This window comes from Orbicella faveolata, unplaced genomic scaffold (genome assembly GCF_042242905.1).
Source record: "Orbicella faveolata isolate gen_17 unplaced genomic scaffold, um_ofav_v1 contig_4, whole genome shotgun sequence".
Taxonomy (NCBI): Eukaryota; Metazoa; Cnidaria; class Anthozoa; order Scleractinia; family Merulinidae; genus Orbicella; species Orbicella faveolata.
Genome location: NW_028301569.1, coordinates 2750001 through 2772562, shown reverse-complemented (window position 1 = coordinate 2772562; position 22562 = coordinate 2750001). Strand labels below are relative to the sequence as shown.

At 40.0% G+C, this 22562-nt stretch overlaps 3 protein-coding genes and 1 pseudogene across 9 annotated transcripts in view; 2 read left to right on the top strand and 2 right to left on the bottom strand.

The window, feature by feature from the left end:
* LOC110065213 (uncharacterized) overlaps window positions 1-1044 on the top strand; it is a 35727-nt gene extending 34683 nt beyond the window's left edge. For all 4 annotated transcript variants that reach the window (XM_089276340.1, XM_089276341.1, XM_089276342.1 and 1 more), the window contains one exon: window positions 351-1044. In XM_089276340.1, the coding sequence (XP_089132466.1) occupies window positions 351-737 (387 nt within the window). In that variant the 3' untranslated portion in view covers window positions 738-1044. The remainder of the gene's footprint in view (window positions 1-350) is intronic.
* Window positions 819-11485, bottom strand: LOC110065214 (heat shock 70 kDa protein 12A-like). The gene is made up of 5 exons (XM_089276335.1): window positions 11346-11485; window positions 6152-6471; window positions 5192-5416; window positions 4366-4543; window positions 819-3972 (listed from the first exon to the last, which is right to left on the bottom strand). The coding sequence occupies exons 1-5, from the start codon at window positions 11356-11358 to the stop codon at window positions 2921-2923; spliced, it is 1788 nt and encodes a 595-aa protein (XP_089132461.1). The 5' UTR covers window positions 11359-11485; the 3' UTR covers window positions 819-2920.
* A 4645-nt stretch (window positions 11486-16130) lies between these two features.
* On the top strand, window positions 16131-18092 carry LOC149100930 (uncharacterized protein KIAA1958-like; annotated as a pseudogene).
* Window positions 18093-20438: 2346 nt separating this feature from the next.
* LOC110065136 (uncharacterized) overlaps window positions 20439-22562 on the bottom strand; it is a 34704-nt gene continuing 32580 nt past the window's right edge. For all 4 annotated transcript variants that reach the window (XM_089275972.1, XM_089275975.1, XM_089275973.1 and 1 more), the window contains one exon: window positions 20439-21385. In XM_089275972.1, coding sequence (XP_089132098.1) covers window positions 20996-21385 — 390 coding nt within the window. In that variant the 3' untranslated portion in view covers window positions 20439-20995. The remainder of the gene's footprint in view (window positions 21386-22562) is intronic.

Genomic DNA, 22562 nt, shown 5'->3' with positions numbered 1-22562 from the left:
GAATCGGAAACTGTTCCGACGTCGCTTATCTACACATTATTTAATCATAATTAATTTTCATTAGAAAAATTGGTGAAATTTCGTAATGAGTGATTTCGGTGTGATAATTAAAGTGTTAGTTTGATAACTTGAAGATTTCTTTGTACCGGTGACCAGCACCTTCGTTCTTATACAGAGATCATACAGAAATTAGCACTAGGTTATTGTAAAATTCAACCGTTTTGTTTCTTATTGAAGATTTAGAAGTTAAATGGGCAATCACTTTGCTGTAATACACCAAGCAAAAGTTATAATTATTAATAGTATTACAATTATTATAGTAGTATTATAGTTATTCTTCAACCCAACAGACCGTCAAAAAAAATCTCGAAACCAAATGGAAGCAGCAACTGCAACAACAACAACAGCAGCAGCAGCAGCAACAACAACGACGCCACAGAGGGTATGCAACATGTGCAGAATATATTCTTCCACCATTTGATGGTTCACTTGGAGATAGCCTGTCGACGTACATTGAATACTGTTGTCAGTTTTCTTGGCGCATGGTTACTCAGGTACCACTCCTAAAGATCGAATTTAAGAGTAAAACCTATGATCCGAAGATTCACAATGAAAGCTCGTCATTCGCCAGGGAAAAGGAAACGTCTCCTTCCCAAATTAAGTGCTATTTATGGCCAGCTCTGCTTGACTGCGACAGTAGAGTCATCGAGAAAGGCGAAGTCGTGTTGTACGTGTAGGAAAAACATAAGAAAGAAAATTTTCAATTGAAAAGGAGTAAAATTTGATAACTTTTTTACCTTGATTCTATTTCACCCCCAGAGACTGAACTTTCCTTTATTTGCTATACAACAAGCATTTATTTGAGTTGTACATGGATACTAAAAGTATGTAAGTTTCTGATGCAATTGCCTTTAGTATTTATTAAACTGTATTTAGTAAACTGTTTATAGTATAAACAGGCATTTAGTTAACCGTCGGTTTGGGTGGCAATATTGACTTATAAAATAGAAATTTAAAAATAAATGGAGGGCTTAATTATTAAGATGTGTCAAGACATTTTAATGTTTTCAATCTATTGGAATATCATATCATTTTCTATTGAATCCCGAAATCTTGCTGTTATTTTTTTTGACTATTTTCCCAAGGTCATTGGACGGAACGGCTTGGAATTGACCGCCGAGCCATAACAAATCGACCACATTTTTTATTCATCTTGGCCCACGAATTGTGAGGAAGTTGCTCCACTAAAACAGTTTGGTCTATGAGCCATATGCAAATTTGTTCAATTTGGTTTGTCTAAACTAAAACATTCACCGGTGAATTACAGAGAAAAGCAGTGCGAAATCGCACGAACGCGTGACAGCACCTAAAATCACTTTTTCCCCCTTGAGGTCAAATATTTCTTCAGACATTTCATCCTTAATGTATCAATTAAAGAGTTTTCAACCCTATGGTATCGATTAATGGCCGATTCCGTGATTGAGATGTGCCTGCAGGGAATCGTGCTAGTTGTATTCATCAAGAAAGCTAGACATATATCCAGTCCAAGATGATGAATACAACTACCGTGATTCCTTGCCGACACATTTCCTAGGGGGAATGGCCCATTGAGAACGGTCACGACAATTTATTGATCATATATACCAGTGGACCAAAGCAATTACTAGAAATAAGAAATTAGAAATATGCCCAAACTTTACATTCAAAAGTTGGAACATGTAAAAGGAAAGTGCTATATAGAATCTAAGTATACATATGCGAAAAAAAGTAAATAAAAATGGAAGGCAAAGCGGAATAAAAAATAAAGTGAAACAAAATAAAAACCACAAAAAAATATATCTGTACAAAATGAAACAGATTTAAAGCCAAAGAGAAAAGAAATCGGACACCAAAATGAAAAACATCCGAAATTAAAACGAAAATAAAGTTGATATGAGCCTGGGGCTACGATAGTACACCAGGATGCTTTACAGATGCATCACTTATGTAATCAAATGTCGACAACATCAAAAATTAACAATGGATCAATTAACTAACGTTATATACAGCCTTTAATAAAATTCAAAAGTCAGCCAATTCCTAGTTTCCCCCTTTTTTTTACCAACTTTTGACACTTTTCATAAATGGAGGGCAATTTTAAATTATTTTATGGATACTAATATTAGCCTGGCTAAGCTCGTTCTTCAGAATTTTCACTCTCATTCGAGTTTAGTGGAGCTAATTTAAATCGATACAAAATAATTTTAAATTAGCAGTCATTTATGAAAACGGTCTATAACTATGCAGCCTTCTCAGAACATCATAAAATGCGGAAAGTTCTCTTGATTTTGATTTACAATATTTCCTATATCTGAAAATTTCATTCAACAAAAGCCCATATCGAGGAAAAGTGTCCACGAACAATTACTTATCGACACAATGAAAATTTAGTGACTAAAACTATGCACTATAACTTTAATTTAAAGGGGCTCAGTCACGGTATTTTGAGTTATTTTGGCCACATACAAAATTACCTTTAAACGGTAGGAAACCTGAAAAAAAAAATAGTTTAATAAGATAGAAAAACACCAAAGAGATAATGATAAACCATAAAGGAACAAGGATGGCTAACGATGGAGAAGATTAACACGGATTACAAACGACGAATTTGAAAAACTGAGGCTAAACTTTTCAATATGCGCAAACCGTGACTGAGCTCCTTTAAATTTGGTGAACTCATAATGGCACAATGAGCAATTCCCTCTATGACACGTGTCTGCAGGGAAAGATGGTAGTTGTATTCATGAAAACAAATATCCAGTCCTCAACCGTGAGTCCTAGATAATAAATACAACTACCATGATTCCCTGCAGGCTCGTCTCACGGAGTGAATTGGCCATTTTCGTCTCCACATAGGAATCAATGCAAGCGTCAGTGTCAGTTACTTATGAAAAAAGTCTAGGGTAGTTTGAGCTGTACATCCACTTGTAATATCCACCGCTGTAGCCACAATTTCTGTTCCGCCAAAATGCATGCTGACTTCAATATCTCTGCCGCGACCTTTCGAAATATCGGGTGACTGGACCTTCACACTTCCAATCTTGGTTACCCCTGGGTCAGTAACAAACTTGCAATCGGGATTTCTTGTAATGTAAAATCCAAACGTGAGCTCGGTATCGTTATCGTGGAGCGGGCTATACATCCTCTTAATACTTTGACCAGACCTTGCAACGTCATTTTCTTTGACAAAACAGTTAAATAAGTCCTTACACTTTTGACGGTCATCTGCCATGAACAACTTGTCGATAGGATGAACGGTCTTATCAAAATCTCGTGAACAGTCGGCACCATAGGTGGTGCTAACTATTCTCTCTGTTATTTTAGCTGGATTCTTGCCGAATAAGACAGCACCTTGAACTACCGCTATAGCAGCGTTACGAGGGATCAGAACGCGATAATCGTGGGAAAATTCATTCAGCATTTCTTCTCGAAGCAAGGCAGAGTCTGCGAATCCTCCGACTAATAGCATTGTTTTCACTTTTGAAACCTGCTGTCTTCCTTGTAAGGCTTTAAGATGTTCTTTAATGTCGTTCAAAACTGGCTTAAACAACATCTTCATCATGCTTTGACTTAAGCAAAGATATTCGTTCTTTCTGAGCTTAACCTCTTCCTCACCGTAACGTTGCCTGGTATAACTTGGACGTCGTTTGACCAAGGAAGCAAAAGTGGCTGGCAAACGGATATTTGTCGTTTTTCCCTCTACAATTCGCAAGCCCTGCTTTTTTCCTTCAAAGTCATTCATTACAGTAAGCCAGTCAGAGGGATACTGCTCTCTATACTTTTTCAGATTTTCTGCTCCAAACAGCTCGTCCAAAAGGTTTTCAAACTTACGGTTTACCTTGATTCCTCCATAAGGGCCCCCGGTAATCTTGTCAATCTCTTTGATACTGCCATCATCAGTAATTTCGTGTATGGCCACATCTAGCGTCCCCCCTAGGGTGAAATATTGACACGGTTACACAAATTTTAATATTTGGTACTTGTTTACCATTGTGGGCAAACTGAATGGCTGAGCAAAAAAAGGAAAAGAATGGACAGACTGGTGCGGCTAAAAGAGCTCGAGTATTCATCGTCCTTTATTGCAAGTACTGTGTACAGTACCTTAATTAACAGCGATAGGCGTTCATTTGTTGAAACTACAAATTCTGAATTTACCCTTCATTCTAAGTTTCGGTTACTGACTTTGCCTCTCAACTTCTCATTTTGGAAAAAGAAAGATCCCATTTTCACCTTGAGGCTACAGTGATCGATAATCCTAAAGATGTTTTAACTGTAAAATAAATATATTGAGTCTGATGATAACAAAATGAAGCAGTGACTTGTCACCTCCAATGTCAACGACCATGTACTGAGTTTGTGGCTGTGCAAGCTTTGCGTCTTCAAGATCACTGACACGTTCTGTTTCAAGTTTGCTGATCTTTCGTTCCATGCAGAACAAAGCGGCAGTTTCAGGTTCTAGAGCAATGATTAACTGTCCAGGATTGGTCATAGAACCAATGCCAGCCTGCAGAAGGAAAATAATAAAATAATAATAATAATAATAATAATAATAATAATAATAATAATAATAGAGCGGTTTTCAATTGAGTGTCGTAAAACCAAAACCAATTACTTACCAATTAGACTACTCAGCCAATCTCAAACCGAAGTAAAACCAAAACCAAAACCAAAGTAATTGTCTAATTACTTTCCACACTCAATTGAAAACCGCTCTAATAATAATAATACCGTTTGTTGTGATGTTGTGCTCGTCATAAAATAAAGACTCTCGCAGAGCAAAAACAGTCACAGACAGGAAAACGGAGCTAAGGGCTTGACAAACAATGCTCGTTCTTTTGTATGCTACTATATAGCTTGGTATATAAATGGTATATGACCGACAGATTAAAAACTCAGTTCATTGGGATCAAAGTTGCCCCTGTTGACAGACGATTCTCTTTCCAAGTTGAGTGGCTCATAACCAATCTGTCTTTATACAGGAGATTAAACGAATTACAATGCCCATAGTAGATTTGATGATAATAACCAAAGTATTGTTAGCCAGATCTGCATAATAGTTAATTTGTTCTTGTTGTTGTTGTTTTTGTTGTTGTTTCATTTTTCTTTTCCTCGTGTTGATGAAGTTGTACGCTCGAGGAAGCGCAAACCTTACCTCATAAGCTGCTTCTCTCATGAACTGTTTAGCTCTCGGGGTCCATATGGCAGGTACAGTTAGAACCCACTGGATATCATCCGCTTTAAACTGTTTATCCCCAGTTTCATCACGAATGAGTTTGATAGCCTCGTCTTTCATGAATTTAATGGCATGTGCAAAAACAGTCCTGGCCTTAACGTGTTTTCCATTGGCTGCTTCGATGGTTGTATCCAAGCTCAAGGTCTAATAACAATGTAGAAAAAGCACAGTGACTTATTTCCTGAGACAAAAAATGCATCAGTGGAATAGAAATAAAGCTTGTAGAACTATGTTATTTATCACTTGATGATACAAGCTAACTGGTGAAACGCTTCTCCGTCCCAGAAGATGTCTGCTGAACTCAGTGAAACTCTTAAATGAGTCGGAAAAATTGTAGCCTTTGTAGGTTACATAGGCAACAATGTTTAAAAAAGCTTTCGTAGGCTTCATAGGCAATGATGTTGTTTAAAAAATGAGAATTAAAAACTGTGAAAAAAAAGTGATTAAAATTGCATCTACATGGCAATAGAGTATCTGAGTGATACTTAAAATTTGTGAAATCGATGTTCTCTAATGCGCACGTTCAATATTATGTCCGTTTTCTCCTTATTTTTTATTATTTTTTTTTTTTTGATTGAGAAGATATGTTACACAGGCGAGACATCGCATGTTTTACCATATTTCCACACATGTCGAAGAAGAGGTCTAAAACCGAAAGTGGAAGGGTTGCACTCAAATGACTACTCAGTGTTTTCTACTTATACTTTTTCAAAAAAGAAAAAAAATGCGCGAGATATGACGCACATACAGCGGAATTTAATAACTAATTTCGAACTTACTTTTGCCTCTGTTCTCAAAATAAAAGACCTTTATCCAAAAGTGAAGTCTGAGATTGTTTATTAATAAGATCGGTTCAGTGTTTAGTAAACTAACACCTACCTTGTCGCTATGGAGCGCCATTTTAAAATGCTGAAAGAAAAAGTATTGTTGTTCCTCTTCCTCGCTTTGAAGTTGTGCATAATTTTCCATTGCCTCGTAACCGAACGAGTGAAATGTGAGGTCTGGAGCAAGAAGCAAGCATGTCGGCGCCTTGCTCGTTCTGCTACCTTGTTCATTCGTCCAGTCCTTGTTCATAAATATGGCGTCCTTTTCTTCACCCTTATTGAATGAAAATGCAAAACCACTGTACGACGTACCAAAATCTATCGCTACCACGGCAATATACGACTTCTGCAACTCAGTGGAAGGATTTTCTGTTCCTGTAGATGTGAAAAATAAGTCAGTATTGTCCCGAAGGCCGTGTGTTTGATATAACTACAGTACTATAGAAACGTTAGGGAATGATATGGCGAGGTAAAAATACCCTTTTTGTGGGCTCACTCGGCTGAACCTCTTGAGTCCACAACATTTTGACCACTGTGATGACGTATGTCGTTGTCGATAAGAATACAGAAAACGCTAAACCACATTCGATTTGTTAAAGTGCACCTAACCCCAAAAATTTTTTCGCTAAAACGAATCTAATTGTTATTTGAAATACTTCTGCGAAAAATTTTTTGGATTCGGTTAAATCCTCGATTTTCTGCACCCTGACAAAATCTCGAAAATAGCTCCAAAATACCGCCATTTTGTTTCAGGACAGAGTTTGAGGAGAATGGGTCGAGCAGCTGTTGTGATGTCTACCCAGGAAGGTTGAATATCTCACGTCCTCTCATTTCATTTAGGATGGTGCAATACACATTCGAAAAGTGCGCAGAAACACCTTCCAGAAGTGCTATCGACTGTTGCAGCAATATCCAGATTTAAAGAAAGATATAATCTACATTTTACTGGCGATGATCGGTCAATGGCACAATAAAGACGTAAACGATGGTTGATTTCGTCGAACCGAAACAAGCGAACTGACTGTGAGAACCATTGAAGAACTCTCACTGGAATTTGTTCCGCAGACTTTCAAACGCTATTTTCAAAATTTTCTGCTTAAAGCCAACCAGCAATTTGTAGAAATACTACCGAAAACCTATATTTTCCAATCCCGCAGTATTTATAACAGCCAGCGAGGTTGTGTGATCAATCAAGGAGCGTTAAGACCAAATATACTGATATGTAAATAGCTCGCAACTGTACGCCGCCAGCCAATACTTATTTCTCTTCCGATTTAGATAAAAGTCGAAGATTAATCCCTTAGAATTACATGATAACAAAACTGTTAGACTCACAGACTTTTCCGAAAGTTTGGAAATCAGCAATGCGACAAACATTTTCTGCAATAGTGTCGAAAATATGACCGCGTAGCATTATCTGCGGACCTGGCGCTTAGGGAACACATCCTTTTCGCTTATCCGACGAATTTCACTGCAAACTTTGAAAAAAATTTACATTGGTTATTTGGATTTACGACTTAAAACGTGTGACAATGTGAAATCGGTAATTGCATGAAAAGTTTCCTTCCACATTGCTTCCCGCAGCTTCAAAAATACAGGTCCAAACAATTCTACGATTTTCAATTGATAGAAGCCGGTGTTTTGGAGGTCATCAATTAAGTCTCGAAAACTGCAACATTTACGTCGCTCTTATAAACATGAAGCATTCCCGAAAGTACAACACAAACTGGATTTCATAGAACAACCATACCTTGACAAAATACATTCTCGCTGAGGACAAATGTAAACGGGCTATAAACACGAGTGGGAGTCTTGTGTTTAGGTGATGAAATTACCATCCAAAGCAGTCCTTGAGTTTTCTTTCCTGCTTTTCGTTTGCGTGCTCCTCCACTTCGTATTTAGCTTTCCATTCCTAATATACAAGCAGCTCGTCCTCGATTCTGAAACAACACTTTGACGCGCTAGCCCCAAAATATATTTGAACGATTAGTTTTGTTTTCCATTTTCTCCAGCAAATACAGAGAGCTGACTGAGGCGCCATTGCGTTTGGTTCCTGGGTAGACGTCATCAGCAACCGCCGCCCCAGGCTTCCTAAAACGCCGTCGTGTAACACTTCAAGCGCGACTTTGACAGGGCATAGAAAATCGAGGATTCAACCAAATTCAAACATTTTTTCGCCCAAATGCTCCCAATAACAAGTAGATTCGTTTTAGCGGAAAAAAATGTTTGGGGTTAGGTGCACCTTAAGGTTATTCCCCAGTATTGCATTGCGCATCCCTACTGCGCATAATTTCACGCGTGATTAGCGCGCGCACATTAAAAAATGGCGGCTTTTTCTTTACAGCTGGACCTCGCCATAGAGGTAAATTGTCATTTTCTCGCAAATGAGTATGGTGACCTATCATTTTTTTCTGTTGTTTTGAATTGAGTAATAAATCTCTCTGTGTAAAATAAATATGGACCAATTCTCAGGGTAGAACAAAAACCAATCGTCGGAAACGTGAATTTAGCAAGCAATAGCTGGTTTTCACATGACGTCACTAAAATTCAAACTACAAAACTATTGATCTTCCTGAGATTTTACTTAAATTATGTATAAGAGCAGCTGAAAACTAATATTCATACAAATTTTCGCTCCGAATGGGTTCTTGGTTTTGTGATACACTACGCTTGAATTTCTAAGCTTTTGCGTGACGCGGCATTTACATGACGGCCTAGAGAGCTGTCATGATGGTTAAAAAAGTGACTTATTTCGGGGAACTTGGCTATCTGAACAGTTCATGTCTTAGAAAAAGTATTATTTTAATGTTTTAGAGTTCCTCGAGGGATAAATTCACGCTTTTGTAGCAAAACTCAGTGACAGATGTTTCTGTTAGTTTCCGGCCGCCATGTTGGTGCCCATACGGATGGGCGGAACCAGCATGGCGTCTCCATACAAATCTCTGTAAATCTGGGTAAAAAATTTCTCCGCATATCTCGCATAAGAAAAATTGCTGTGACCAGAATTTTGGCGAGAGTCTTTGCATATTTACCTTCTTTTATTCCCCAGATTCTGGACTTTATCTATTGACCTGTTTTGTTTTTTTTTATTTTGATCTATTTTTAAGTGCGTGACACTGAAAACCAGCAATCGTGACTACAATCATGGTGCTATTATAAGGATTTATATGGGTATAAACAAGTTGCTGTTGCCCCTAAACGAACATGGGGACCCCTCATTTTTATTTCAAAATTTAAGTTCCTACAATATAAACAATCAATAGGCAAAGTTTCACAAAAATCTCAGTGCAGGTTCTATTTCAGTGGAATGAACTTAAGTTTACTTATCGTGTAGAGACTTAAGTACCAATTCGTAAAACGAGTATATGAGTCACGTGCACCTCCTCAGTACTGAAAACTCTATATTACAAACAGTTTACATGATTATTATATGGCTAGCTCCGTGAGCGGGCAAGATGAACCAAATCCTGCGCTGTGATTGGCTACCCGAGCGGGCAAGATGGAGCTATCTTGTCCGCTCGGGACTACCCGCCGTGTCCCGCAAGAAAAATTTCTCCAAAAGCCATATAATAAATCCTTTATTGAACAAGCTTGTTCGGTCAAGATGGCTGGATATTGGCCTCGTTCTGTTTTTTTTTTTTTGCGAGTTTATGGACCGAGACGGAGGCGAGGTCCATAAACATGCAAAAAAAGAATTCAATGCAGGGGCGTAGCGACCATATACGCATGTGGGTACGTGCGTATATGGTCCGGAAAACCAGAAATACTTGATATTTATCTGGCGGGTTTGAGGGTCTTTAGCCTCTCCAATTAAACCTTCTGTCAATTATCCCAAAGGTTAACATATACGCAACACGAGATTTTAAACGTTTACTAAGTACTTAACGTTTTTCCATGTTTTGATTTATGTAACTGGTCAATGGAGAACGTGGATGGGTTCAAGAACCCCTAAAAGTAAACCATTCCCAGTGGGTATGCCCCTAAACCCTTCCTTGCCTCGGTGCAAACTTCTATGAAATATGAACGCTACGTCCCTGTTATTTACGTTGGCTGGAGCGAAATTTAGGCTAACCGGACCGCCATTCAGGTTAACCCAAGAGATATCCAGCCTAATCAGGTATGAAGGCCAGACAGTTGATACAAAGTAAAAGAAGTGCTGTTATATATAATCTTTCCTGGGTGTTCCTCTGGCATCTTACAGAATGACATTAAATTATGACTTACCAATTCTTTACAATCAATTATTACTCGGGCTTCGGTGGGAAAGCCCGAGTCTAAAAATGCGAGCTGTTTTGCTTTGATCGCCAAACGGTGGTCATGGTCCCAGGCGTTCCTAGCGTAGAGTGTGGAAACTGGGAATGACAGCTAGCTGCTCGCTCTTCGTGAACAACATAAATTATAGAATGTTGTGTTTTGTGAAGAGGCCTTTCGAAGGAATTGTGCCTTTTTCGCCGCTCATCTCACTTACAATGTCGAGCGTTTTCGGAACGAGTCAGCCTTTAGCTTGAAAACAGCCAAATCAACAAAGTCAGTGCTAACTCTCACGAGATAACAAATGCGCCACGAGTTCAAACTGCGAAAACACTGGGAAACCTATGACTACAAAATTAACAACAAACTATGATGCTGACTGAGACGAACACCTCAGGTATTGAAAAAAATCAAGGATCTTCGAGAATAGAACTTCGAAGGTGAATAAGACAACATGTAATCGGAAAAAAAAAGAATACTCACACGAGTTGAACAGTAAGAACTTTCGTTTTGAATATCCTGACCTGTTTATTGAGTTCAATACTTGGAGACTATCATTTGATAGTGCGATACGGAACCCAAGTAAACGTTCTTAGAGCGCTAGTTTCAGGACAATTATTTTTTGTGATAACGAGAAATTCTGGCCATACGTGATATATTCCAAGAAACCAGAGCGATAACATTGTTACTGTCAAGGAGCAAGCAAAGCTAGATTGCCGATGTCGCCTACTCGAAAGCGACATATTTCACATTAAAATGATCAATGATATCTGCAAAACACTGTGATAGCAACAATTCAACATACAGAACCAACTGAACTCTCAAATAATAGTAAGTGACGAGCGTAAAGTTACTAATTTACAGTATGCGGATACAGAAATATGGCAAGCTCAGTCTGACATGTGACTTCCATGGCGTTCGCAAATGTAAAACCTTTAAACGCGAATTAGCAGCTTTTCATATATCATATATTATGTAGACTGGCATGAAATGCTTACCTTTGCTAGCCATTCTCACCCGGTTATTTCGTAATCAGGAACTCGTATCGTTGTAAGCGAGGAAACTTCGCTGTAGAGATTGAGTTGTTTGTTTTACCGTTTCCTGAGAAAGAACAAAAGCGAAGGGAAATATCCCGTATCAATTGAAAGGTCACGCATTTTAATATCCTGTTTTCTCGGAAAACCCCTTACATTCCTATGACTTGCCCTTACAAAAATATAAAACTTCATTTTTTCTTTTGAACATTTCTTTACGTCAGCTTGAAGAGGAGCATACCCAATTCCTACGTCGTCTTTGTGTTTGGACGTCGAAAAACAGAAAATACGTGAATATTCGACTTCCGGTTTCACAGTACAAGAACATTAAGTACTCGTGTTACGGAAGTTTTTAGCGTCAAGACGAGGCATAAACAATCCCTTATCATAAGGCCCTGCTCACAAGCAGGTAGGTAGCCCGCGTTTACAAGCAAATGTTTTCAGGTACTGTGTCCTACTACCCGGGACAACTTTAGACGATAACGCTTAAGATAACCTACTGGTAAATAAAACACGTAACCGAGAAAGTAATAACCTCTTACTAACCAAGCGCAAGGGCCGTACTGGGGAATAGGGACTTTAAGCAGCGGGAACGCGCACGGCAACGGGGACGCCGAAACCTGTGAGAAGGCTGGGGAGAGAAGGCCGTTGTGGCAGGAATTCACAAACATTAAGCAGCACCGTTCGAAACCGCGGTTTCCGCACTGTCAAGCTTATTGACATTATTCGTCCTCTGTTTATCAAGATGAACTAGGATGGCTTCATTGAAAGGAGTTCGCAATCAACTCTTGATAATCACGATGAAGGTGTGTTAAACGATGACGAACTTCTACTCTTGTGCGATTTAAACCGGTCGAATGATCTCGACCAACCTTATGATTCCTTTCCTGATTTTAACTTCGATGGTTTGAAGACGATTGCCGGTCCGAATTTCGCTTCCACAAACGCAACTTGCCCCTTCTCGCTGAGCTGTACAATGAACTAAGTGAACTTATTATCAGCAGATGTTTAATCAGACTGGCGCGACAGATCAGTGTGCCGACGCGACTGATAAAGATCTAGGTAAACCACTGATCTTACGACTGAAAATGGAAACAGCTACGCAAGTTTTAATGGTGTCTACCCTTTTAAATGTGTTAGAATTTCACCATAGTGAGCCATTTGACATTTGAGTACTTCTTGAAAGGAAAAATTTCGATTGAAATTCGTGTAAGTTGTCTTTATTTACATAAGCTTTCAAAAAGATATTTCACAGTACTCACATGTTCGCCGACCGGCTTGAGTTGAATTCAGATTTCTCAACGTTTCTTTAAAATGAAATATGTCACATAACAAGAGAAGACAAGCATTAAAGTTCCTCGAAATTAGTAACACGGGTTATTTAGCGTTGACACAGCAGAGGAAACGAAAGCGAAAACTCACGTTTTCAGACAACGCGAAATGTGCTTCACTCACGTCGGGCCCGAACGCAGAACGTCAACTTGTTTCCCGCTAGTCATGCGCAGTGGACCTTTTGGCTTTTCCCTGATCTCATGGCGTTCCCGTCGCCGTCCGCGTTTGTCTTTGCTTAAAGTCCCTAATATTGGCGCAAGGTCGTGGCAGTACAAAAACGATTAAGGGCCAATATTCTCCTGTACGGCTCGAGCTAGCTACAGTCCACGACAAAAGTCCTTGGCACACCTGGATCAGATAGCACGAAAATGCGTTGACAAGGTATTTTGGGGACAATACCTACATCATTAGAATAGGGAACCCCCTTCCCCACGACAATGTTGTAAGCTGGCAATGACGACTTCATCACGATAAACAACACTGAATTGGGAGGAAGGGGACGAACTGATAAATTTCCCTGACTGATATTGCAGAAAGTGGAAAGGTGTGCCAAGACTTTTGTCGGAGATTGTAGGTTAGTGAGTAGTTTGTCATATGGCCCTTGCGCCTACAGGAGGCCCAGACGTTGTATGCGATTAATACGTGACATTATGCTGTTAGCGATTGCGTGACAATTTTAGTCGTTTATAAGACAATGTATGAGAATGCCTCGAAAATTACTCTAAATGCTACGTGTAGAAAATAATTTGCATAAAATGGCTTACTTTATGTTTGCATTGCGTTGTTTTGATGTTTGTGGGTTCCTGGAGGTGGTTTAGAGCCATTTAGGCGAGTTTTACTTTCTGGCGGTTTGCTTCCCCTAAAGAGAAACGAAAGGCGGGCGACCCACCGGCCACCCTGCGAGCAGAGCCTCTTTTGTCGCTTTTTTGAGCGGCCAGGAGACGGGAAAAAAGAGGCTCTGCACAAGTCTGCTTTAGCCTTTGAAGTCGCCGTAGCCCCAAATCTCGGGCTAGTCATTCCGGTATACAGTCGTCAAACTGGTTTTTCGAGTGCGAGCATCAACTTTTACGAGAAACCGATAGTCGAAACTGAGCCCACTGAACGTAAGAAAAACATGGCGGCGAAAGGAGATCATGCTAAAATGCTTGACGATGCTCTGCTTACACGCAAGCATCAATCAGCTTCTATCAAGTCTTTCACATCTGGGACTTTCGTATCTCTACCCAGGGTCACTGGTCACGGAAAATCTTTCATTTTATAAGCTTATCAACCTTCGCTCCCGTTCGCAAAAGAGTTGCAAAAGCACTCTGAACTCTGATTTTCTCTGCCCACTAACTGCGTTGATCGAAGACCAAAGCCAAACTTACCAAGTTTTCAGTATGAATTGTTTGAAGCTCGAGGAATTTAAACAGGGCGACCCCGGCGATTTGTTGTTTTCAAGTAAAGCATTAAGAAGGTTCATCAAATCTGAGCGAAGAAAATATTTTTGGCGTTGTTTTAGATTAAACTCATTGTGTGGTTATTTGGTGAGTTGTCATTCTTTTTTCAGTTTCTTACAGATCATGAGTAATACTCATCTTACTGTTTTTCACTGTTATTTTCCTTTGTGTCAGTGAAGGATAATTATGCACAAACCAGAAATAGATAAAACTTTAAATAAAACCAAGAATTAAATTGAATCATGATTGTATATACCTGATAATTTGATTATGATATCATTTTGGTTTGAGAGATAAACTAGTTTACTAGAAAGCATATTGTGCTGTTTTTATTGTTACTCAGGCATACTTCTCAGCATTTTTATTTAACAAATGGTAAACGCCATAGCGTGCACTATTGAGTTATGGATGCACGCGGGAGGTTGCTAAGCACGAGAGAAGCGTAAGAGTCGCACGAGGCGATAGCCTCGTGTGACTCTAGCTTCTTGAGTGCTTAGCAAACCTCCCAAGTGCATCCATAACTCAATAGTGCACGCTATGGCGTTTACCATTTGTTTTATAACATAACATTGAGACATTGGAACAACAGAAGTCCTTTTATTGAGCTACATCACAAAAAAAATGTTCGTGTAGTCTTACATGACAAGAGAAAATAAGCGCGCGAAAATTCATCCATGACAACCGACTTCACACCAGTAACTCGATAAAGTTTCATCTTCAGACAACTGTGAAGACAGTTTCGCATTTCTGGTAGAAGAACGTCGGCCATTACTTTGGAAACAATGTCTGTCACAAGATTTGCTTTGTAAACATTAGCACACACGTCAGCAGCGTACACCCATGGGCAAATAGTAAACGCTAAATTAACCAATCAGAGCGCGCGCTTTGCTTTAGTTATGTTATAATATTAGTTTGGCATTATTTAATCTTTGCTACAATGAATCAACATTAATTACTGATTAATTATCGCTTATTGATATTCCGGCATGGTGATATTCCTGTCACACTGGTTAAGTTGGACTGGTAGTCATGGCCAAGTTCCCTTCCAGGCTGCCTATTCTATAGTTGGCAACATACAGTAAAAGCAACTCTGAAAGTTCCAGTGTTTGCCTGACTGCAACAGCCAGCACAAAGTTGGGGAAAAATTAATAAAATTAATAAGATGTTAAATATGACAGCTGTCAAAACCATTAGGATGTCACCTGACCAAAAAATGTCAAGTATATTGTAGAAAAAGCTAAGGGTGTGTTCCTTTGGGGTGATCTGGATCAGGATTAGGGATCCAAGATCACTCAGATCATTGTGCATCAAACAAAAGGAGCTGATGAATCCATGACCAGAGTGGATTCATCAGTTTCTTTGATGTACCATGATCTGAGTGATCTTGGATCACTGATCCTGATCCAGATCACCCCAAAGGAATGCATCCTAAGAGTGAACCACAGGATACCTTTAATTGGCTAATCAATGGGTAAACAATGTGCATGCTGAAAAAATCATAATTTTCTGCCAGTCATCAAAAGCAGTGACGTGGTGACATTTATGACACTTTTCAACACTTCCGTCAATGAAAAAGTAAAATTAGGGACTATGTATCACTCAAAGACCCCTCAAGACATCAAGGATAATATAATGTTTTTTCCAGGACTGATTTACTGTCTCACAATGGAAAAACTTGCCTGGTAATAAAAGCTAGTGCCCTGGGAACGGGAGGTAACATACCCAACATCTGAAAGGGTTGTTATTTTTGGAGTGCCGGAGAACGTGGAATCCTACCTTCAAGCAGTTGGAAGGGTGAAAGGGATGGTTCTGATCTTTTGTCCATATTGTTTTACCATGCATACCACTTGTGTCACTCTGATCCCACAATGAGGGCATTTGTTAAAAACAAAGTTAAATGTAGGCATGTGGAAACAGTTTTTGAAACAGTTTTTTAATGAGAAGATACAAAAACCTTCCTTATTATATGACTAGCTCCATGAGCGGGCAAGATGAACCGAATCTCGCGCTGTGATTGGCTACCCGAGCGGGCAAGATGGAGCTATCTTGCCCGCTCGGGATAAGGGCTTTGTCCCGCAAGGAAAATTCATCCGAGGCGAAAGCCGGTTTACCAAAATTTTCTTTCTTAGTTTTTCCCTGAAAAATCTTTTCCGTGACAGTTAAAGATTTCCTGTGGTTTGTGTATCGATGGAGCTGGAAAACGAGAAAACTGAATGCGTCAACGAGAAATAAAACAAAGAAAACAAAAATGTTGACGAGTTTCATGAATTTATTTTGCAACAAAAACCGGCAAACACAAAACTAAAAACACAAAGTGACATGAAGGTATGGAAGCGGTTTTGTTTACAAGAAAACGAGAATAGGGAACTGTGTGACATACCTCAGGAAGAACTGAATTTGCTGTTGTGCAAATTTTTCAAAACCGCAAAGAAATTGGACGGCACAGAGTACGAGCCTGTCAGTTTGACGTCCTTTCAACGTAGTCTCCAACGCGCCTTGAACGAAAGAGGTTCAAATGTAAATATTATTGACGGAGACAACTTCAAACTCTCCAGAGAAGTGTTAAGTGCCAAGCGCCGTCAGCTTGTTGTGGAACATGGCAAGGGGAACAGACCACAAGCTGCCCGTGAGCTGACCGAGGCCGAGGAAGACAAGCTTTTCGAGTGTGGTGAATTTGGGACCTCCAATCCGACAGCCTTGCAGCGTACCTTGTGGTGGATAATTGCCCTTCACTTTGGGTTCAGAGCTCGAGACGAAAGCCGCCGATTAAAGTGGGGAGACGTCACTTTGGAGAAAGACCCAGAAACGGAGAATGAGATTCTTGTGTGGAGATATGAGCGAGGGTCCAAAACACGTCAAGGCCAAGACAAGCCATACAGTGTTCGTGCTTTCCACCCTACTGCGCAAGCAACCGGCAACGAGCGTTGCCCGGTTAAATTCTTCAAAGAATTTGCTCGCCGTCGTCCTTGGGAGATGAACAAGCCAGATTCCCCCTTACCTCGCAGTCAAACATCAGCGAAAACCAGATGACGACGTGTGGTATATGCGAAGTCCGCTTGGTAAAAACGAAATCGGCAAATTTCTCCCCACCGCTGCGAAAAATGCTGGTTTACAGGGCAGAGTAACCAACCACTCGGTGAGAAAGACCTGCATTTCACGTCTCCTCGATGCAGACGTCCCAGATAATTTTGTGGCACAGTTAAGTGGCCATCGCAGTCTGAAAAGTCTCGACGCTTACAAATCGGCCTCGCATGAACATCAACGGCGAATGTCCCTTGCGCTGAGCCGCTCCAGCAGCAACCAGCTTTCTAGCATCTCCACTCGCACAGAAACCACAACTCGTCCCACCACTTCTGTTACCAGTGTTGAGTCTGCCACCTTTAATCCAGTCCAGATGGGATCGGGTTTTTTCTCAGGAGCAACGATTGGAAGCTTTAACAACTGTACTTTCAACATCCAGCTTACGTCGGGGCAGCTTTGCACCACAGAGCCAAGCGACAGTTCTTCGAAGCGCCCAAGGATCGGCGAAAGCGACGGCCAGATGAAATGAACTGTCTTGCTCTAATGGTTTAACATTCTTTGGAGCTTAAGTGCTGAAAATTTAAGCCATTTTAGACATTTTTGAGGTAAAAAAACCTTTTCGAATTTGCCTCGAGCGGTTTCGTACATTCGTTTATTCTGATTCAGCAGTTAGACATTTACTCGTCAAAAATGTAAACCAATCAAATGATTGTATTTCTGCATTCAGCCAATTAGGATAAAGGAGAACGCGCCATTGATTTTTGCATGTAACGGGCTTCCTTTTCAGTCCTTGAAAATAAACACGTACACGGATCATTTTTTGGTGTTTTATCCCATATAATAAATCCTTTATTGACCAAGCTTGTTCGGTCAAGATGGCTGGATATTGGCCTCGTTCTTTTTTTGCGTGTTTATGGACCTCGACTTCGTCTCGGTCCATAAAAACGCAAAAAAAAGAACTTGGCCAATATCCAGCCATCTTGACCTCATGCTTGGTCAATAACCCATATATACTGCACAAGGGCTGTGATGTGTGTGGTAAACAGTGTGGTTGTGGAGCCTGTCCAAAAGAAATGTTAGAAAATTATGCTTGGACGATCAAGATAAAACTTTCTACAAGAAGGGAGATCAGAGCCATGGAAACTTTGCAGAAAGTCTTATTTTGATAACCCTTTTCATTATAATTTTAGTAATTTGTATCATTTTTGACAGCTTATATTAAGTCAAGAGGGTGATCAGAACACATTTAACAAATTTTTTTAGCATTGCCAGGAGGTGCAATGTCTCTTAGGAGTGCAAATCAAAGATTTCCGTTTCACTTATAATATGGGTGTTTAGAACAAACTACGTCCCTTCCAGGTTGTACATTGCTGTCATTCTATTTCTGGTGTCTTTAATTTAACTTTACTTTAATAGGTATAATTGCCTATAGCTCGCTAATCCGGCAATGGTGATCAGGAGGGTGCTCAGGTGACACATTTACAGCAAAGGTGAATACAAATTACATAAAAGACACATGAACAAATAGCAAATCAAACTACTCACGCGCGCATACGAAGAACGATTACGATTTGTGTGTACTTGATTAGAAAGGAAATTTGTATTTAAATTTCCTTTCAAACTATGGTCCTCCAGTGCTGATAAGAGTTCGGTTTTGCAACTTTATCCTGCCGGATTGCTTCGGTTGTGTTTGCTTCTAAACTGTTCCAATTCTAAGTCTAAGACGGTCGACTTTTTTGCGATCTTCTTGGCAAGGCCATCGTGACTCCGCAGTATAAAGTTGTACTTACTTCCAGCACCGGACGACCTAAAACCACGTGGAGAAGGACGGTGGAAAAAGAATCCAGGCAAAAGAGATGGTCCGGCTGGGCGGAGGTCAGGGGCGCAGCGCAAGACAGGGCTAGTTGGCGAGAGACGGTTACAGCCTTATGCGCCTCATGGCGTGAAGAGAAATAACTAACTAACTTCCAGCACCGCACAAATTCAGGCATTCAGTCCACAACAAAGGCAGCACGAATCCTTTTCATTCTTCACCTTAACTCGTCTTATTCAATTTTAACTAGAGTTTGCGAACCAAGGGCAGGAGGCAAAACCTCCAAGTTCTACACGATGACTCTTTTTTGCGCTCTGTTTACATTTTACATGAAGGGCGATCCGGCCTGGGTTCGAAACCTGTATCTTAGCAACGCGCCGAGCATGCTCAATAAGAACTTGACACGATTCGTGCAGAGTCTTTTCTCGGTACAAAGCATATGTACCGTAAGAAAAGGCTCTGCTTGCAGGGTGCCCACTGGCCCGACGGCCCGCACTCAAAGCTCCGTAAATTCCACTAAAATGGTCTAATCTCGTCGAAATTGCGTCATGGCAGCCGTCGATAACTCTTCTTCCCATTCGCTTTCTCCTAAGGTTTCAAAGTTTATCTTAACGACCCGAGAATCGCTGGTTTTCCAGTTCTTGCTTTCCATTTCGGCTCCCTTTCGATCCGTAACCGATTATCTTGGCCACAGGATTTGAATTTCTAGCTTAACGACCTCGCCATCGTGACGAAGTCGCCTCCAACCGTCGAGAGGCACGGGACATTTACCTCACAAATTTAACTAATGGTTCTAAGAATTAGAACCCGTGCTACGCCAGATACGAAAAAGTGGCTGTGAGCCACTTGACTTGGAAAATAAATTATGAAAGGGTGTTATGAGGCATTGCTCATTAAGGAACTACTTGTGATGTGAGAACAGTCTAGCTTTCGAACAAGCCAATAAAGCCTTTTTTTCATTCAGGGGTGTGTTGCAATATTTTGCAAAATGAAAAAGTTCAACGTTACAGAGTTCGTACCTTTTTTCAGAAACAAATTTCCAGGACTTTTCCAGGACTCAGATTGCTTTTTTCCAGGACTCACATTAACCCTTTCACTCCCAAGATCTTAATGTTAATTCTCCTTACTGTATGCCATTCATTTCATATTTTTTTTAACTTGAGTTTAACAGATTTCCAGAACTTTCCAGGACCAGTAGCCCTTTTCCAGGACTTTCCAGTCCTGGAAAATGCCACAGTAAAATTCCAGGACTTTCCAGGTTTTCCAGGACCCGTACGAACCCTGACGTTAAGAAACTGTTTGTTACTCAGGCCTGCCTACACGTTTTACATTACATACATCTGCGCATGTCTTCCCTGTGCTGTAGTAAAAAACGGCAAGATCATTTTGTTTCGTCAAAAGTGAGGTATAGAGTGAACGAAACACTTGAGCCTGCGGTACGTAAATAAATCATTTTGTGCTTTTGGTCAAATTAAACCAGTGATGTCTTTATTCGAGCATTTTTCACAGTCAAGGAAACTATAACATGCATGCTTTTACTTCCTCTTACAGCATTACTCTTATTAATCTTTCTCGGGGGTACATTTAAAGCAGAACATTTAACGCCCCTCTTTATATTGTTATTGTTGTTGTTAGTTCAAGCCAGTAAATTCAAATTTGACGCGAGATAAGAATGTATCTACTAACAGAATTAACGAATTTTATGATTCTGTGAGGTTAACCAAAGTCTCAGCTGTTAAATTGATGAGACCTGAGGACTCGTGATATGTCTACAAATCTCATTGACCAATTCTATGAACATAACAGTTATTAAATTTGTTTATGCTACTCCACTGGTAAAAGAAAAGAATTAAATCTAAGTGGCATATCGGGGTATTTATCTTCAATCTTTCAGAACATTATTTGGGAAATATGAAGATCGCGACTCACAGAAATGGGTCCTCTTTTAACCCGCGATGAAACACAAAGGCTTTCGACAAGCATTGTGGTAAAGTTACAAAATCATAGGATCATAAGTGAACATAATCCAGGAAATTTGATTCCAATTTACACAAAACCTCTCCAGGAAAAATTATTCTTCCTCCTCCTTCTAAAAGAGCAGGCCACAGATAACAAGCAATGTCCTCGCCAGGAGCTTCACCGAATCTCTGATCGTCTGTATTGCACTGAAATCTGGCCAGTTTGTGAACAGCTTTATCGAACTTCAAAGACTTGTATTCAAGCTGCAGTGGCGGAACCTGTGTTACCATTCTCCAGGCCAGGCGGATACACGCTTTTATGTAATCACTAAGTTGTGTTAACACCTCCTGGGCATGACATACTTGTACTGCTGGTAACAACTGTGTGCTTTCCTCTTGGAGATATCTATCCCACCGTTCCAAAACAATTTCTTTCACAACCTGAAAAATTATAGGAAAAATCAGTGCACTTGATTTAGCCAACTATTTTAAGGGGACGGGATTGAGAAAAAAGATTGTTATGTACGAAAGAGCAACTAGATTTTCCTATTGACTACAATGGCTGGTTTCACATGACGTCACCAAAATTCGAACTACAAAACTATTGATCTTCCTGAGATTTTACTTAAATTATGTATAAGAGCAGCTGAAAACTAATATTCATACAAATTTTCGCTCCGAATGGGTTCTTGGTTTTGTGATACACTGCGCTTGAATTTCTAAGCGTTTGCGTGACGCGGCATTTACATGACGGCCTAGAGAGCTGTCATGATGGTTAAAAAAGTGACTTATTTCGGGGAACTTGGCTATCTGAACAGTTCATGTCTTAGAAAAAGTATTATTTTAATGTTTTAGAGTTCCTCGAGGGATAAATTCACGCTTTTGTAGCAAAACTCAGTGACAGATGTTTCTGTTAGTTTCCGGCCGCCATGTTGGTGCCCATACGGATGGGCACCAGCATGGCGTCTCCATACAAACCTCTATAAATTTGGGTAAAAAACTTCTCCGCATATCTCGTGACCAGCCGTGCCGTGACCAGAATTTTGGCGAGAGTCTTTGCATATTTACCTTCTTTCATTTCCCAGATTCTGGACTTTATCTATTGACCAGTTTTGATTTTTACTTTGAGCTATTTTGAATTGCGTGACACTGAAAACAAGCAATATGTCAAGTCTTCCAAACAGTTATCGAAATGAAGAGTATCAGCGAAGCGCTTCCTTAAATTATAATTTACAGTCCGGTTAGGGCTCGTCTAGACTAGGAAACACTATAGCGGTTTAGACCACGCCAAATAACTGGCAAAATAACTTATTTCCAGGATCAGAACAATTCACTGTCGAATTAGCGTATTTCTTAACAGGAAAGGGCGGTTTTTCTGCCCTTCTCTAACATTGCAACTTGAGGCAAGCACGGGTCAGCTTCACTCGAAGAAGCGTCACGTTGCCATGATCGCTTCTTAGCTATTTTGGTCATTTACTTTTTGTTTTTTCGCTGACTCATTATTTTTCCTATTTACATTGTTAAAATATTCTTACTGTATTCCTTGAAAAAGCCCCGAAGCACTGACTTTCTGTTCATAGTTCGGTAAAGTGCATTACTCAACCCAGACTTGCCACAA

Coding starts and splice junctions, on each gene's coding strand:
- LOC110065214 (XM_089276335.1), bottom strand. Junction 4,544..5,191: donor TGAGAGAAGCAGCTTATGAG/GTAAGGTTTGCG, acceptor TTCCTTCTGCAG/GCTGGCATTGGTTCTATGAC. Junction 3,973..4,365: donor CATGGTCGTTGACATTGGAG/GTGACAAGTCAC, acceptor ATTTCACCCTAG/GGGGGACGCTAGATGTGGCC.